The 18168-nt window shown below is 41.0% G+C and overlaps 1 protein-coding gene across 9 annotated transcripts in view; it reads left to right on the top strand.

Annotated features, from left to right (window-relative positions):
- GALC (galactosylceramidase) overlaps positions 1-15633 on the top strand; it is a 57076-nt gene extending 41443 nt beyond the window's left edge. For 6 of the 9 annotated variants that reach the window (XM_060418682.1, XM_060418683.1, XM_060418688.1 and 3 more), the window contains 6 exons: positions 315-404; positions 1118-1204; positions 3223-3373; positions 4617-4797; positions 10200-10363; positions 11747-15633. In XM_060418682.1, coding sequence (XP_060274665.1) covers positions 315-404; positions 1118-1204; positions 3223-3373; positions 4617-4797; positions 10200-10363; positions 11747-11997 — 924 coding nt within the window. In that variant the 3' untranslated portion in view covers positions 11998-15633. The remainder of the gene's footprint in view (positions 1-314; positions 405-1117; positions 1205-3222; positions 3374-4616; positions 4798-10199; positions 10364-11746) is intronic. The other 3 variants (XM_027972099.2, XM_060418685.1, XM_012182175.5) reach the window with 1 other exon arrangement.
- The last annotated feature ends 2535 nt before the right edge of the window (positions 15634-18168 follow it).

The raw sequence follows: 18168 nt of genomic DNA, 5'->3' as shown, positions 1-18168 counted from the left end.
ATGAACAGACATTTCACATCGTGGATGTGACTGGTGATGGAGAAAAGTCTGATGTTGTAAAGAACAATATTGCATAGGCACACACAACAGACATTCAACAAAGGTTTTGTTAGAAATAGTCTTTAAAAATTTGAAATACACTCTTTGTCACCTAGTGTGTGTTACTTCTGTTAATCTGCTGCGGCTGCTGCTAAGTTGCTTCAGTCGTGTCTGACTCTGCGTGACCCCGTAGAATCTAGGTGCAGTAAATGACTTTTTCTTTAAAATGTCCTATGTCTTATCTGAATAACTTACATGACTTTTTTTCTCCTTAGAGTCATAAACATTCCCAGTGTATACGACCACTTCTGCCCTATTTCAATGTATCACATCAGTTTGCTACATTCGATCTTAAGGGTTCTTTTGTAAGTAAATAAGTGGAACTTTTATTTTGGTTTTGATTTGAGAGTTTATATATTTTATCATGAGCTAGGAGTCTGTAAGTGAAATATTATAAGCTATTAAGAGTTTGCGTATGCATCGTTAAATGCCTCGGTGTCTTCTCCTTGGTGACTGGTTTTAGTCAGGAAGTACAGAAGCCACCAGGAGGTAATGCTCTTTGTGGTTTTGAAGAATCCTAACAAAAGTCACTTGCAAGAAGGTTGTTCTTTTGGGAAGAGCATCATTTGTGTAATTGAGGAAGCTTTCCAGCACTGCTCTTTACAACATTCGATATTAAAAGATACAAAATTCTTGTTATTTCTACCTATTGTTAGATTTGAATACAGAAATATATACAGTGCACTTTCTACTAATTGCATAAGCATTGTTTTTTAATGCCAGAAAGTTCTTATAAAGCTTTTTATATAGGTATAATGAGTATTTTTGAAGCAAAGATATCAATCTTTTTTAACATTTGCCAAAAGTCTGCAGTGTTTGTAGGAAATAAAGTATCTGCTTGAATAATGTCCTCCTGCTCTTGAAATGATTGTTGCCTAAGGTTTGAGGTGGGTCTTTTGGTAGGTAGAAATAGAATGCACCTTGTCCTTGGTTCATTCTTGCTGGTACAGGTTTTAGAAGTCCTCCAGGAGAAGATGGTGAATCACTCAGCAGTGCTTTCTTTGTGTTTCCTCCTCAGAGCCAAATCCCCGAGCTGCAGGTGTGGTATACCAAACTTGGAAAACCATCGGAGAGATTTCTCTTCAAACAACTGGATTCTCTATGGGTAGTTTTAAATAAATTCCTATAGTTTGAGCATTGCAGTAGGGAACAGAAATTTGATTAATGAATTAGTTTTTAATTTCGTAATTGATTTATGGCTGAAGCATAATAGAGATAAAATTGCCCCCCCCATTTTTAAAAATAGAAGTCCTCTTCGAGGAAGTATGTTTTGGTAGATGGGTTTGCCCGTGGTATTTAGTTTGTCTTGGTGAACGGTACCATCACTTGGTTGCCCAGGTCAGAAATTTGAGTCTCATTTGAGACTGTCATTTCCACCCATTCTTTGAACACCCTCAGTGATCAAGTACAGACAGCATCACCCACATAGTTCTCCTGCCCATGCCTCATTCTCTATTCCTACTGCTCCTGCGTATTCAGTTCCTCATTAGATCTCTCTTGGATTTCAGAAACTCTCTCTTGCTCGTTTAAGTCTCTCTCCCAAACATCACATTGCTCCCAGAGCTGGCTTTTGTCTGTCCTTTGCTCAAAGGCCGTAATGATTTTGTCAGTTTACATTCCTTGTGTAACATGTGACCTCATTAATACCTCACGAGGTAAAAGAATGCTTTCTTTTCTAGAGGCCTGTCCTTCTAAATTAATCTTTCTTCTCACACTAAACTTCTTGCAGTTTTCAGAGCATGGGTATGCCAAGTTAATTACTTCTGTGACTTTGCACATGATTTTTCTTCCTCCTGGGATGCCTTGTTTGTATTTTTATCATCCTTCAAGACTCACCCCAAGTGTGGCTTTCTCTGAAGCCTTCCCACCAGTCTTAGGATCATAGCCACCTGGGGATGTGTGTTTGCCTAGTAAGCACGTCCCTGCTGCACCGGATGCCTCAATGATTGAGTTCCTGCCTTATACATCCTTAAAGGTCCCTGCCTTTTTGTCCCAGGTGCCTAGTGTGGAGCTTAGTAAATGGTGGTTTCTTATCAGTAAATGTTTCAAAGACTGAATTGGTCCATGCAAGCACATCACTTTGCCTAATTGACACAAACCTACTTTTTCTGGTAATTATTAATGTTCTGTGACTCAACTAGTCACTATCAATAAATGAAGTTAGTGTAGCGTCTACTTTTTGTATGACACATTGCTAGAAATAACATCATGAAAATGATTTTCCCATAAGAAAAATGTATCATTTGGGGTTACTCCTAAGACAGAATATGGTATTAGATATTTCATAGATCTGACCAACAATTTATTAAAGCAAAGGTGTGATATAAACACCTTTAATTCAAAGTAGAAAAGAAGAACTGCTCAGATTTCATGAAGTGAACATACATTTACTGCCAACGTCAATTATGCAAAAGCTTTCACTGTCTTTAGAGGCTTGTATTTGCCGTAGGACACCTATGATGTGGGGAATGTTTCTTCTGGGTCACTCACTGAGCTTAGAACTTTATGAATATTGTCTCATTTAATACTCACAACAGCCCTATGTGGTATGTATTTTCTACTCATTTTAGAGATGAAGCGATTATGGCTTTAAGAGATTACATAGCCAGAACATAAACCTAGTTTGCTAATTGAAATATGTATTGAACATGTAATGAGTAGATAGGACTTTTTTAAAAATTAATAGTAAGGTTTCTGTGTTTAATAGCTGAGTCAACAGTAAGATTTTACCGATATTTCTACCTTAGTGAAGTCCTGAAAAATAAGTAAGCAGATCTCTTAGGTACATATATTGAATTTATACACAGGCTTTAAAGACCTTACAGTCCAATGGAAAGCATAGACTGATAGAAGCAGATTGGGGGTCATCTGTTCCTTCTTCCTTGTATGAAGTGAAATTCTCCTAATATCCTTTCTAGAATGTAACTGTACAAAGTCTTCTAAAGAACTGAAGAGAAAAGATGTCCAGGGCCTTGGTATTAAGTGTGCATATTCACAAATAATTAGGGACTTCCAACAGAAATCACTTTGGCATTTCTTAAGCTCATTTTTTTAAAAAGCTATTTGACTCACGTGAGATGAGCCGAGGCGCCTGGCTTGACCACAGCATCGTTTCTCTCTCAGCTGCTCGACAGTGGTGGCAGCTTCACGCTGGAACTGCAGGAGGACGAGCTGTTCACGCTCACCACGCTCACCTCCGGCCGCAAAGGCAGCTTCCCACCACCTCCCAAGCCCCAGCGCTTCCCCTCTGTCTATGAGGATAACTTCAACATTGGTAGGTCTTTGTACTGACACTTCACTTGGTTCCCATTTTCAGCAGTAATGCATAGATTTCTACCTATCAAACTGGTGCAAGACAGGGTCTGTGAGAAGCACACTGATTTAGTTCTAAATCTCTATGTGGTAAAAGGAACCCAATTTCTCTGTTGCTTCCAAGTAACCTCACAGCTTGAGGGCCCTGTAATTTTCAGTTCCAGAAAAAATTTAGAGATTATTGTTGGAATGAAAGTTGTACAGACCTTACTCAACTTACAGTAGGGTAGGACCTGATAAACCCACCATAAGTTGAAAATATCATAAGTAAAAAATGTACTTCATGTACTTTAATATACTTCGCCTACCAAACCTATTAACTCAGCCTAGCCTACCTTCAGTGTGCTTCAAACACCTACGTGGCCCAGCAGTTGGGCAGAACCCTCTAACACAAAGCCCAACAAGGTGTGGTGCGTCTCCTGTCGCTCCTGATGCTGTAAAGAAAGGGAGCCCAGGACGGCCGTCAGGGTCCAGAATGGCGCTCAGTGACTCTGTTGTTTACCCTCGAGATTGTGTGGCTGATGGTGCTGTGGCTTTTTGCTACTCACTGCCACTGCCCACAGAGGCAATGTGAGAGGGTGTGCTCATCAAAATCCAAAATTTGAAGTACAGTTTCTACTGAGTGCATACCACTTTCATACCAGTGAAAACTTGGAAGTCAGGGCAGTTAAACAGCTTGCATGGGGAACTGACTGAGCTAGACTTTGAAGCCAGGTCTGCGTGTTCCTGAACTCAGGATCTTTCCTCTTAAGCATTTGCATGGATTGAATATGTAAAGTCTGTGTGTCAGACTGATCGTATTGATACTTAATAAGGATGACATAAAGTCAGTAGCTCTTTAATTACCTAACCCTACCCTTTGACTATTTATAAGTATCATTTCCCTGGTAGCTCAGTGTTCAAGAATCTGCCTGCCAATGCAGGCGATAGGGGCTCGATCCCGGGTCGGGAACATCCCCTAGAGAAGGAAATGACAACCCGCTCCAGTGTTCTTGCCTGGGAAATCCCATGGGCAGTTTGGCATGCTGCAGTTCATGGGGTCGCAAAGAGTTGGACACGACTTAGCGACTGAACAACAATAAAAAATATCATTTGCCTATTTAAAACTTTTCAAAAGTATATCAGAATGGACCAGAAAACATTAGAGAGGAGAGATGCTGTAAGGATTTGATAACTCAACACTCAATTTATTGTGTTCTGAACAGATTACCCGTTTTTTAGTGAAGCTCCAAATTTTGCTGACCAGACTGGGGTGTTTGAATACTACGTGAATATGGAAGACCCCGGAGACCATCGCTTCACACTGCGGCAGGTCCTCAATCAGAGGCCCATCACGTGGGCTGCCGATGCGTTCAACACCATCAGCGTTATTGGGGATTACACATGGTATGTAAAACTGACCTCATCTTTACTGTAGATCTGGCGAAATAACCTTGTAATGTCATCGGGTACCTTCTGAAGCCAGGACTCCACAACAGCTCTCCTTGTCCAGGAGTCTAACAGGCCTGTAATAACCATTGAATACCACAGTGGGTGCAAACCAGCCAGTCGTTTTCCTGTTGTTCAGTGTCCTTCCCTCAGATTTCCCCAATTTAATAGTAATCGTGGCAGGATAAGATTGGTTTTAATGTGAAATCTGAGGGCTTTGGCCCCAATTATAATTTAAAATTTATGCATAAGCAGACTTTGTGATATGCATGTTGTTTTTAAGCTTTTTTTTGCTGGAGAGTTGATGTGTTGATCTGGTGTTGCCACCTGCTGGACCCATACTTGAATTACACTGTTTTAGCCTTTGTGCAAAATCTGTTTACAAGATGACAGTAGATGGCAATAGTAAAAAGCAAATCATCGTTCAGTTGGCTAGTGAATTTAACTAGTATACTTCCACCGTGAGACATAAAATACAAGCATTTCAGGCTTAGTGATAGTAACTATTAATGCGAAGTCACAAAATAGCCATATCTGTAGCCTGGAAGTCGGACAGGGAAGGAAAGATAATTTGGAAGAGAGCCTTGAATTGTTTCTTTGAGGAATGCTGCAGGAAGTCTTTATCCCTTCTGCAGAGCCTTAATCTGTGTTATAAAATGCAGTTCTAGTCACAAGCTCTGATATAAGTCTTGAGAAACTTTCAGTTATCCAAAGTTTCTGGAACCATTATAGCACCATAAAGAATTATTAGGATAAAGAATTCTTACCTAATTTAGGATAACTTTGGTGGATATCTTTTTATACAACAGAAATACTGTTTATACCAGCATCTCTGTTCAGTTCAGTTCAGTCGCTCAGTCGTGTCCAACTCTCTGCAGCCCGATGGACTGCAGCACACAAGGCCTCCCTGTCTATCACCAACTGCCAGAGTTCACTCAAACTCATGTCCATCGAGTCAGTGATGCCATCCACTCATCTCATCCTCTGTCATCCCCTTCTCCTCCCACCTTCAATCTTTCCCAGCGTCAGGGTCTTTTCCAGTGAGTTAGTTCTTCGCATCAGGTGGCCAAAGTATTGGAGTTTCAGCTTCAACATCAGTCCTTCCAATGAACACTCAAGACTGATTTCCTTTAGTATTGACTGGTTTGATCTCCTTGCAGTCCAAGGGACTCTCAAGACTCTTCTCCAACACCACAGTTCAAAAACATCAATTCTTCTGTGCTCAGCTTTCTTTATAGTTCAGCTCTCACATCCACACATGACTGCTGGAAAAACCATAGCTTTGATTGGAAGGTCCTTTGTTGGCAAAGTAATGTCTCTGCTTTTTAATATGCCATCTAGGTTGGTCATAGGTTTTCTTCCAAGGAGTGAATGTCTTTTAACTTCATGGCTGCGGTCACCATCTTCAGGGATTTTGGAGCCCAAGAAAATAAAGTCTCTCTGTGTTTCCATTGTTTCCCCCTCTATTTGCCATGAAGTGATGGGACCGGATGCCATGATCTTAGTTTTCTGAATGTTGAGCTTTAAGCTAACTTTTTCACCCTCTTCTTTCACTTTCTCAAGAGGCTCTTTAGTTCCTCTTCTCCTGACAATCTTGATTCTAGCTTGCGCTTTATTCAGCCTGGCATTTCACATGATGTACTCTGCATATAAGTTAAATAAGCAGGGTGACAATATACAGCCTTGACGTACTCCTTTCCCAATTTGGAACCAGTCTGTTGTTCCATGTCCAATTCTAACTGTTGCTTCTTGACCTGCATACAGATTTCTCAGGGAGGCTGGTAAGGTGGTCTGGTATTCCCATCTCTTTCAGAATTTTCCACAGTTTGTTGTGATCCGCACTGTCAAAGGTTTTGGCATAGTCAGTAAAGCAGAAGTAGATGGTTTTCTGGAGCTTTCTTGTTTTCTTGATGATCCAATGGATGTTGGCAATTTGATCTCTGTACTTGACACTTTATCTGGATATTCTGGTCATGTCAGTGGGCTTTGTGATTTCCCTTTTTTTTTTTTTTTTTTTACTGATGGTCTTATTGTAAGACAGGTGACTGCGTTTATTTGTCTAAGGGGTGGGCCCTGTCATATTCTGACCACTGGTCTGGAAGCCAGCCGCCATAGACACTTTGTGGGGCAATCCTTATCTCCCAGGCCTGTGAATATTCCACATGAAGTTCTCTCTGAACCCCGAATGCTTTGTTTCTGGCTGAGAATCTGGAAAAGTTGAGAGAATTTCATTTTAATAGAGAGATGATACAGAACCCATCCAAGGATTAACCAAAACTCTTGGTAACTTTGAAGGTTTTGCAGTATTTACATAGCAGTACTCAATCTTTACTATTGCAGTGGGGAAGGAGGTAGGGACGGGGAGGATGAAGTGAAGTGGGGAGAGAAGGAAAGAGTGGCATATTCTGAAAGAAAAAGAACCAGAAAACCTCAGTTGCGCGCGTTGAGAGAGGACTGCTTCCATCCTTCTTAGATCCCCACTCCTCCTGTCGTTTCGCTGCTCAGGAACACACCGCGACCCCTGCCTGCTGCCGAACCCGATCCACACTTCCGGGCCTGATTCCAAAACCTTGTAAAATTTGCTCTCATCCTGTTTACTTTGTGTTGTTTCTCATTATCCTATTCTGGGTGCAGGGGAGCCAGAGCTGTTGAGAGACGCACACGCATCCCACGTTCATTTCTGTCCTCGGCTGCGATGCCGGTTTATTGCAGGGAGTGGAGGGAATGAAAGCTGGGTAACACTGAACACTGGTCTGTGCTTCCGATGGCTGCTTTATGCTGAAGGCAGCACTCTGCCTACCTTACAGACTGGGAAACAGGGGCGTCGGGGTAAGATTGTTCAAGATCCCATACTCTTAAATTCGGAACCAGAGCCAGAGGCCAGGTCTGTCCTGCAGTGTAGCCCCTGCTTCTTGGACTTCCTCTCACAGCTGTGTTTTAACCACTGTCTTCTCCCTGAGGGCAGGAAACGAAAAGTTAGAGTGTATCCAGATTGCTGTTCCAGTCAGCTCTGTGCATGCAGGGTGCCGTCAGTTTTTTGAACTGTGTTTAGGACAGAATTTCCCTCACATTTGCTGCTGCTGCTACTGCTAAGTCGCTTCAGTTGTTTCCGACTCTGTGCGACCCCATAGACGGCAGCCCACCAGGCTCTGCTGTCCCTGGGATTCTCCAGGCAAGAATACTGGAGTGGGTTGCCATTTCCTTCTCCAATGCATGAAAGTGAAAAGTGAAAGTGAAGTCGGTCAGTTGTGCCCGACTCTTAGCGACCCCATGGACTGCAGCCCACCAGGCTCCTCCATCCATGGGATTTTCCAGGCAAGAGTACTGGAGTTGGGGTGCCATTGCCTTCTCCCTCACGTTTAGATTTAGTTAAGTGTTAGCACAGTAATTTGACTATAGAGGATGGACTTTCCCAAACCTACTTCAAACTTTCATCTTATTAGTAAGCTTTGGCTGGGATCTGAGGACAATCACAAAATTATCTTTTTTTGAACAGACCTGAACTCTGAATCCTTTTGATCAAATTTGCTTAATATGTTGGCTGGTTTTTATTCTCTCAGCACTTCTGAGGGGTTATGACTGTGGAAGATGAAGCCACATTTTTATTCTATTTTATTCCTTATCTGTAAAATTGCCTGTAAGTTCTGATGCAAGAATAATTTATTATGGAATGTGATGTAAAAAAAGAAAACATTTGATCTTCTCTCACTGTCGCACTAAACAGAATGAGTTTATGGTGCTGACAGGTTCTGATGAACCGGCAGAGAGGTAAGGGATTTGAGGAACCAGTCTGGTCCCAGGTGGTCTCATGCTGGTGGTGATCTGCACAGAGAAGAGCACTCTCTGCAGGGGGGAACATACAGGAGACTGGGCTCTAGTTACTTAGCATTTGGTCTTCCTGTAAAGTAGCCCAGCTTTGATTAAATGATTAAATTAGGATTTTCCTGATGGTTATGTACCTGTTGTAGGTGCTTCTTTTTTATATTTTTCTTTACAAAGTAACATTGCCCTGTGCAAAATTCAGTGATGAGAAATGTAAAAGCCACATAATTCTAGATCCAGTTTCTCCCCACTTCAAAAAATATATTTCTTGGCATTCTTAGTTTTAGATAAATTGCTTGCTTCATTGCTTGGCTGTGTGCAAGCTAATTCTTTCCCATTTGCACTTAAAATTTGAGTAGGAGGGGAATTGTTTTCAGAGGTCATGTTGGACTGGGTTGACTGTGGGCTTCCCTGGTGACTCAGCGGTAAAGAATCCGCCTGCCAATGCAAAGAGACCCGGGTTTGATCCCTGAGTCAGGAAGATCCCTTGAGAAGGCGATGGCAACCCACTCCAGTAGTCTTGCCCGGAGAATTCCATGGACAGGGAAGCATGGTGGGCTGCAGTTCTTGGGGTCACATAGCGTTGGACACAACTTAGCAGCTAAACAACAACAAATCACTGCAAAAGAAATCCGGTAGCATTTGTGAAAGGAAGCCTGGAGGAGAGCTCATTGATGATGTCCTGTTAGCTCCTGGTTGGCTGAATCTTTCTCCTCCTTTGATATACTCTATCAGTCAGCACTGCCAAAACCCGGGAGTTATTGTCTCTTCATAGACAGAGATACCCTACAGGGGAAAATGGTTCTCAGAGTGAGGTTCCTGGACCTGCAACATCAGCGTCACCTGGCAGTCTGTTAGACATGCAGGTTCAAGGGCCCACCCTATACCTGCCGAGTCAGACCCTGAGAGTGGGGCTGGCAGGCGGAATCGGACACGCCCTCCAGGGTGACTTCCATGAGGCTCAAGTCTGAAAACGCCTGCTGCAGAGTTAAGGGAGAGTTGACTCTGACTTGACAGAGAAAATAATGTTAGATCTTTCTCCTGTCATTTTTAAGTCTTGTTAGGGTTAAATGTAAAAATTAGCCTCAAAGTAACTTTTCCCAGAGGCTCCTAATACGTAGCCTTCACTGCTTCTCTTTGCTGATGTAAATAATAAACTTTTTTGCTCAGACTTACGTGGAAACCTGTCTTTTATGTATTCCTAGAAAAAAGTGGATTCTTATTATATTCTTAGAATAAGAAGTTATTTTATTATAGAAATACAGGAAATATATTCTTAGGAAACTTGAAAACAATAAATATTATTTTCCAATAGTAAGTCATTTTAAAGAGGCGATGAAATGACTTGACTTTAGTCATGTGAAATTTAAAACCATTATTGGTGAAGATTCTTGACGCCCATACCTGCTATTAATGTGGACTTAGCGAAACACATCCTTCCCTCAGTTAGACGTTGGGAAGCATGTGGCTGTGCAGTGAGCCGCTGGTGCTGCATCTGAAACGACATAATTAAAAGCGCTAACACTCTGATTCTGCAGGTCCAATCTGACTATAAAGTGTGATGTGTACATAGAGACCCCTGAGAAGGGAGGCGTGTTCATTGCTGGAAGAGTCAATAAAGGTGGTATTTTGATTAGAAGCGCCAGGGGGATTTTCTTCTGGATTTTTGCAAATGGAACCTACAGAGTCACAGGCGATCTAGGTAAGTGCATTCTTCTGTGGCACGTCATTTACTGTGTGATATGTTGCTGTGAGTGTCTGCTTTTTACCTATGGGAGCAATGAAATACCTCACCATGTTTGAGCATCTAATTGGGAAGAGATTCAACATGTGTAAGCAAACGCCAAACGAGTCCAAATTATAGTGTTAATTAATTAGTACAGAGGCAGCTCAGTGAAAGAGGAAATTGTGCAAAGTCTCTCGGGTATTGTAGCCTTGAGCTGGCTGTTAGAGTATGGTGTGGGGGTAGATTTAGGAGAGAGAATACTCAGGAAATTTAAAAAAAAAGCAGAACTATAAGAATGTTGCTGGTGTGCTTATGGAAATATAAAGGGAAGAATTAACTTGCTTAAAATGGAGATACCCTATTTCCTAATTTAGTCAATAACTTGAAAACAGCTTGACTTTATTATTCATCTTAACAGTCTCTGTCTTATGTATAATAGTACTTTATCTAGAATAGGTACTTAGAATCTGTTCGAGTTGAATTCCACCCACTTCACTTTGGTTTGGGTACACAGCACTCTGTTGAAACTAGATCTTATTGGCGACTCTTTCTGATTCAAACTCTCTTGACTTTCATCCTGCATTAATAAAAAGTCTTCTCTCCTATTGTTTTTGCCCTTTGCTTCTTCCTTAGGTTAAAGGGCTCCAATGATAAAATAGAAGTTAGAGAGAGTAGGTAATAAGGATATTAGAATAGAAATTGCATAATCATAGCATGGCTGGGCTGGAAGGTACCTCGCATTTTCAAATCCAAAAGAGAGTGCCAGAGAGGTTAACTGATTTGCTGAAGGTCTCAAAATGAGGTAGTGGAACCAGAGATTTAAATCTCTGTCTTCAGTCCCCACTGCCCTGTGTCTTAAACTGCCCATTGGACATCTCATCCTGAGTTTCTGTCAGGCATTCAAATATAATACATTCAAAAATTGACATTATTTTCTAATTCTCTAATGCAATTAATATTACCTTGTAGTCATTTCACTACCTGGAAATCTTATGGTAGTTTTTTGACTGTTCCTGCTTATCTTCCATATTTGGTCCAGTCAGCTGTATATACAGACCTGAATAAACATGCTAAGGCATCATGTGCCCTGCTTGGTTTGTAAGCTTATTTTGCTCCTTCTCTTGGGAGCTCATGTATTGTGTATGGCTCAGGGCAGGATCTCTGCATGTTGGGTGCATTCCTCAATGAAGGGTGTTTTTTGTTTTAAATCAGTTGTAGATTTAAATCTTGGAAATGTCGATCTTTATTATGACTGACTTTACTGCATACGGATGCAGCCAAGAACCCCCAGTGAGTTCTGTCATTCAGTGATTTAGATTGTAAAAATATGCCAACTAGGATAATCTTTTTGTGTTACAGCTGGATGGATCATATATAGTTTAGGACATGCTGATGTTACAGCAAAAAAATGGTATACACTCACTTTAACTCTGAATGTAAGTATTGCCGATCCCAGTTCTGGAGGTAAAATGTTATTTTCTTGTGTCTTTTTTTTTTTTTTTTTTAACATTCTATGTCATCACACGAGGTGGGGAAAGTGTGCTAAGCAGTGGAGAGCAGGCAGAGAAGCTGCCATGAAGCCAGCAAACCGCCAGTCCTTGGGATGCTAGCCTGGGTCTGGGTTATTTCACCCCAACTGGTGAACCTCTGCGTCCTTATCTTTAAAATGGAAGCAAGCTCTGTGGGCTGTTTGAGAGTTAGATGATTTTTATTTTTTTTCACTCGACACATTTTTATCAAGTGTCTACTATATGTACTGTTCTAAATACTAGGGATATAGTAGTGAACGAGACAGGAAAGTTCCTGCTCGCTCAGAGCCTCTGTTCTTCTGGGACAGGACTTATTAAGCTTCTTCTTTTTTTTTTTTCTGTAAAGGGCCAAAGAGGGAGCTATTTTAGGCCTTGAGCGCCCTGTGATGTGCTTTGCAGTTCTTCAGCTCTGCTTTTGTAGGGAGAATGGAGCCTTTGACAGTAGGTGGATGAACAGGGGTGGCTGTATTCCACTGAATTTATAAAAATAGATGGCTGGGCTGTGGGCCAGAGCTGGCTGACTCCTGCTGTAAATAAGCAAATAAAACCGTGAAGATAAAAATGGGATAATGAGATAAAGTAGCTTCCCTGCCAGATTCTCCAGATAGCCGCCAGGGAAGGCCTCTTGGAGGTGGTGGCTGGGCCGAGGTCTGAGCGGAGGGCGCCCTCTGACTGGCCGGGTGGGAGCAGCAGTCAGAGGACCGGACCGCGGATGCCGGGGGCGGGGTGGGGAGACGAGCTTCTGTGCTTAATGGGATTTGTGTGCTCAAGCCCCGGGCTCAGTGTAATAGTCACCAGGGCCTCAGTGGCGGAAGAGGTTCAACAAGCACTGTCAGAGCTGGAGCTGGGTCGCCTTGAGGTGTGCAGTAGTGGGAGCGTACGTGGCTCTGCACGTGGAGTCGGGCAACTTGAATTCAGGCCTGAGCATCGCTGGTAAATCTGTGATTCTGATCGCTCGTCGCCATGTCTGCAGCCATAAAACACAAGAGCTCAACGAAGGCCCATTCCATGATAAGCGTGTGACTCCAGAGCGGATTTTATTCTGACTCCGCCCAGCGCTTTGGGTCTTTTGCTCTTCACCCTTTTGAAATTAGCTAGTTTAAAATGGGGCCGGAAGGAGTGTGCTGTGAATGTTTGCTCGAAAGCAAGCTGTAATAATGGTAAGAGCTGTGTGCCAGGCACTTAGCTAAGTAGGAAGGGCAGCTGTCTGAGCAAGGCATTATGTTTATCTTTCTCTGTCAGTGACCAGTACTTTGTTCCTGTGGGTGTTTCTATCTTCTTCCATCCACTCCCCCCACCCCTCCCAGTCACTAGTTTAAATGCTGGTTACTATTTTCCTAACATAAGGGTGAGCTTTTGATATGACCTCGAAGTGATATTCTGTACATGAGGATAAAACAATAAAATGAAGGTTAATTACTCTTCTCCTGGCTGGGCTGATTCTGTTTCATGAAGACTTTAAATAAACATCTTGGCCCCTGCAGTCCTGTCTGAAGAGCTGGTAGCTAAAAGGCCGTAATTGCAACTACGTGTAAATAAGAAATATGTTTTATTTTAGTGAGCTTTTGTTTACAATTTTATCATGATGTTATAAAAAGTGTTACATTCCTACAGATTTTACAGCATTTTGGGGGAGTACAGGAAATATTGAGGATTTTGTGCCTTGGGAACTGTTTATATAAATAGATGAGAATTTCCTTTGAGAAAACTTCCCCTGCATTTCAAACTTCTGCTCAAAGTTGTGGGACCCTATTGCCTTGATGAGTCTTGTGTGAGAAGAGTATTTGCTACATCTTTGCTACACTGAGTAGGTGGCCCTTTCATTGAGCAGCAGGCTTCAGAGGACCATTTTCCCATGTCTCTTAAGGGGTGTGTCTCTCTCCACTCCAGGGTCGTTTCTCCTCCGGCAAGCTGAACGGCAAGACCCTCTGGAAGAACATCTCTGTGAACTTCCCAGAAAACGGCTGGGCTGCGATTGGGACTCACTCCTTTGAATTTGCGCAGTTTGACAACTTCCGTGTGGAAGCCTCGCACTAATCCATAGAGGGCCGCGGGACACTCTGCATTGTCCTTCTTTATGCTTTTGGTTCAGAGCCAGTTCTCGTTTTGATGATCAATATAGGAGCCTTTCAGAGGCGAAAAATAATGAAGAGGAAATGGGGAGAAAAATATATTTTTGCTGATCCTCTTGAAGATTATTTTAGAACTAATTCCAAGGGGAAACAGATGAAGCTTTAACATGACCTGATGTGTCCCATACATAGGACACGAAGTACGCAGGTCCCATCCTTGGGAGTGGTTAGGGTGTTGAGACCCCGATGCCTCGTGCTAATGCCGAGGTGGCTTTTGCCATCACACTTACCCATGCAGATGGCCAGCACTCGCTCGGACGGCGATGTGTCTGTTCACACTGACTGCGTGTTCCCATCGCGGGCCACACTGCCTCGTAGGAAGCTGAAGACCCTGGAAGTTCTGCTGTGTGGGAACCACTCCAACATGTTACGCCTGCACTCTGAAAGTATTTTTTTCTTTTCCTTTTTAAAGTGATATATTTTTGAATTATGATGAGTGAGATGATTTGAAAAATAGCTCATTAATAACTACCTCTAAAGATATTTCTACAGTAATAAATATTAGCAGATTAATTGGGTTACCTGCATTTTTTTTTTTCTTTTGGATCCAGCTTTTAGTCTTGTGACCCTTACAACTGTGTGAACGTTTTCCCACGTGGCTAGAAGGAGGAAGAAAGCTCCCTGGCATGTAGCCAGTGCGGTTAGTGGGTCCAAAGGTAGAATTGTAGCACATTTTTCATTTGATTTCATTGTGCCTTTCTGGTCTGACTTCTCTTCTGGCACTGGTGACAAACTAAAGTAACGAATGAATACTTCCGTCTCCTTGTGCCTGGAAGATAGATGATCACCTAACCTTTTGCTGGTTTATAGAACTGGATCATCCTCTCTAATATTTTGTTGTGTATTTAATTGAAGTACAAATATGTTTAAGTGTAGGTGAGAATGTTTCTCATGCATTATAATTTATATCTAATCATTAGTGTACCCCCTTGAAGCAAACTAGTTATTCATGTGGATAAAATAATTTTTTTTTATAATGAAGGTTTAAAAGTTCATTGAACTAATTCTACAGTTTTGGAATTTATAATGATTTGATGTAGGCTAAACCAACATGAAGTTTTGTATTACCATTAGAGACAAGAAACTAAATCTTAGAATACAGGTTACAGAGGAAAATTTTTAAATTGAAACCAGTCTAAGTGATTTCCAGTTTAGGTCACTACATATTTTTTAAAATTAACTTTATTGAGGTGTAATTTACATATAGTAAAATGTTCGCATTTTGAGTGTACAGTTCAGTGAGTCTTGGTAAATGGATAAACCAAGATATCAAACGGTTTCGTCACTCCAGAAAGTTCTCTTATACCTGTGCGGTCATTTGCCCTCACCCCACCCTGCTCCCAGGCAATCACTGGTCTGATTTCTGTCACTATTGATAAGTTTTCTTTGTTCTAAAACATTATAAAAATGGTATCATACACTTTGTACTCTTTTATGAATGATTTCTTTTACTTATCATGAAGTTTTTGACATTTGTTTATGTCCTATGTATATCAGTGATTTGCTCCCTTGAGGGGGTATACCACAAGTTGTCCCCCCAGCTTTTAGAATTACAAATAAAACTGTTATGAACATTCGACTACAAGCTTTTGTGTGGACATATGCTTTCATTTTTTCTGGGTAAATGCCAAGAAGTGAAATTGCTAGATCCTATTGGGAAGTGTGTGTTCAACTTTATAAGAAGCTGTCAAACATTTCCAAGTTAATTGTATGATTTTATACTCCCATTAGAAATGTTTGAGAATTTCAGTTGCTCTACATTCTTGTCAGTGCTTCCTATTATTATTGTTTTTAATTTTAACCCTTTCTTGTGACTCTGTAGTAGGTTCATTAGCTGCTGGGCATCTTTTCAAGGGCTTATTTCTCTTTCATATATTTTCATGAAATGTTTGTTCAAATCTTTTGCTTGTTTAAAAAATATGGTTCCTTGTCTTATTGACTTGTAAGAGGTCTCTATACATTTCAGGTGCAATTGTTTTCTAAACTCAGATATGTATTTTGTAGATTTTCTCCAAGTCTATATCTTTTGAAAAGTACAAAATTTGAATTTGGAAGTCCAATTTGTCATTTTATCCTTTTATGATAGGTATGTTTTTGGTGTCTGAAGAAATATTTGTTTGGCCCAAGTTCACAAGGATGTTTTCTTCTTGTCTTCTAGAATCTTAGTGTATTTAGTTTCTGTATTCAGATCTGTGATCCCCTGTACATTACTTTTTGTTCATGAAGAGAGATGAGGATTGAGGTTCATGTTCTTCCTATATGAATATTCAGTTTCTGCAGCATCATTTGTTGAAAAGACTTCCTTTGTCAAAAATCAATTGACCATACATGTGTACAACCAATAATAGACTCTCTATTCTGTTCTACTGATAGGTATGTCTGTCTTTAGGCAAATACATTCTCTTCATTAGCAAACACCCTTTCCAACAACACAGATGACTCTACACATGGACATCACCAAATGGTCAATACCGAAATCATACTGGTTATATTCTTTGCAGCTGAAGATGGAAAAGCTCTATACAGTTAGCAAAAACAAGATCTGGAGCTGACTGTGGCTCAGATCATCAGCAAAATTTGGGCTTAACTTGAGGAAAGTAGGGAAGACTGCTAGGCCATTCACACATGGTCTAAGTCAAATCCCTTATGATTATACAGTGGAGGTGAGGAATAGTAAAATTTGAGCTCTAACTTTGTCCTTCAAAATTGTTTTGAATAATCTAGACCCTTTACATTTCCATAAGGTTTCGACTCATATATTTATGCAGAGTCCTTTCTAGAATTTTGAGTGGAATCACACCAGCATTACAGATGGGAAGAACGGATATCTTAATAATATCGACCCTTCAATCTGTGATCGTGTTCCATCTCCATGCTTTGAGGCTTTCTATAATATCAGCAATTTCTGTAGTTTTCACTGTACAGTTTTTATACATATTTTGTTGTATTTATCCTTAAACATTTTGTTTTTTTGATGCTGTTGTAAATGGTGCTTCCTCCTTATTTTATTTTTCAGTTCTTTGCTGTGTGAGCATCAAAATACAGTTGATTTTCTTTTGTTGACCTGCAGTCCCACCGCATTACTAGCTTCACTTATTTTAGTAGCTTTTAAAGAAACAAAATTTTTAGGATTTTCTACATGTATGATAATACCATCTGTGAACACAGATCGTTTTCCTTCTTCATTCCTAGTTGGTCTGCTTCGTTTCTGTGTCTTACTGCGCTGGCTAGGGCTTCTGATACGAGGCAGGGAAGGCGCGGTAAGAACAGGTGTCCTTGCTGTATTCCTGGCCGTAGGGAAGAAGTGTCTCTTGTTATTAACTGTGATGTTAGCTACAGTGTTTCTTTTCTGTAGATTCCCTTTATTTAGGGAAAGCTGCCTTCAATTTCCAGTGTGCGGAGAATTTTATTGTGAATGGCTTCCCTGGTGGCTCAGAGGTTAAAGCGTCTGCCTCCAGTGAGGGAGACCTGGGTTCGATCCCTGGGTCAGGAAGATCCCCTGGAGAAGGAAATGGCAACCCACTCCAGTATTCTTGCCTGGAGAATCCCATGGACGGAGGAGCCTGGTAGACTACAGTCCATGGGGTTGCAAAGAGTCGGACACGACTGAGCAACTTCACCTCACTTTCACCTCAGAGATTCAATTTATCAAAAAGTTATGTGATTTTTAATATACCTAATAAGACAGTTATGTGATTTTCTCCTTTATTTTGTGAAGATGGTATTTCATGTTTGATTTTTAAATATTAAAACAGTTTTGCCTTCCTGAGATATATCATGACAAAGTGGTGTTTATGACCCTGTGTATATAGTAGTGAATTTGATTCCTTGGTATTTGGTGCAGGGTTTTTGTGTTAATGTTTACATGGAATATGGGTCTAGTCTTTTTTTTTTTTTTTCCTTAATGTCTTTGTCTGGTTTTAGCACCAGGATGATGTTTTATAAACTCAGTTGGCAAGTGTTCCCTCCTCTTTATTTTTTGAAAGAGTTTGTGAGTTTCTTAAATCTTAGGTGGAGTTCATCAGTTGTATCAGTCAGGGTCCCTGAGGAGGCAGAAGCTACACTAGGAAAAACTTCACGTAGAGAGTTACTAACTAGTAACAGGATTAACTGCTAAGAG

The sequence above is a fragment of the Ovis aries genome, chromosome 7 (assembly GCF_016772045.2).
Source record: "Ovis aries strain OAR_USU_Benz2616 breed Rambouillet chromosome 7, ARS-UI_Ramb_v3.0, whole genome shotgun sequence".
NCBI classification, from domain to species: domain Eukaryota; kingdom Metazoa; phylum Chordata; class Mammalia; order Artiodactyla; family Bovidae; genus Ovis; species Ovis aries.
The sequence above is the reverse complement of the archived record's forward strand: the minus strand, read 5'-3'. Positions and strand labels throughout refer to the sequence as shown.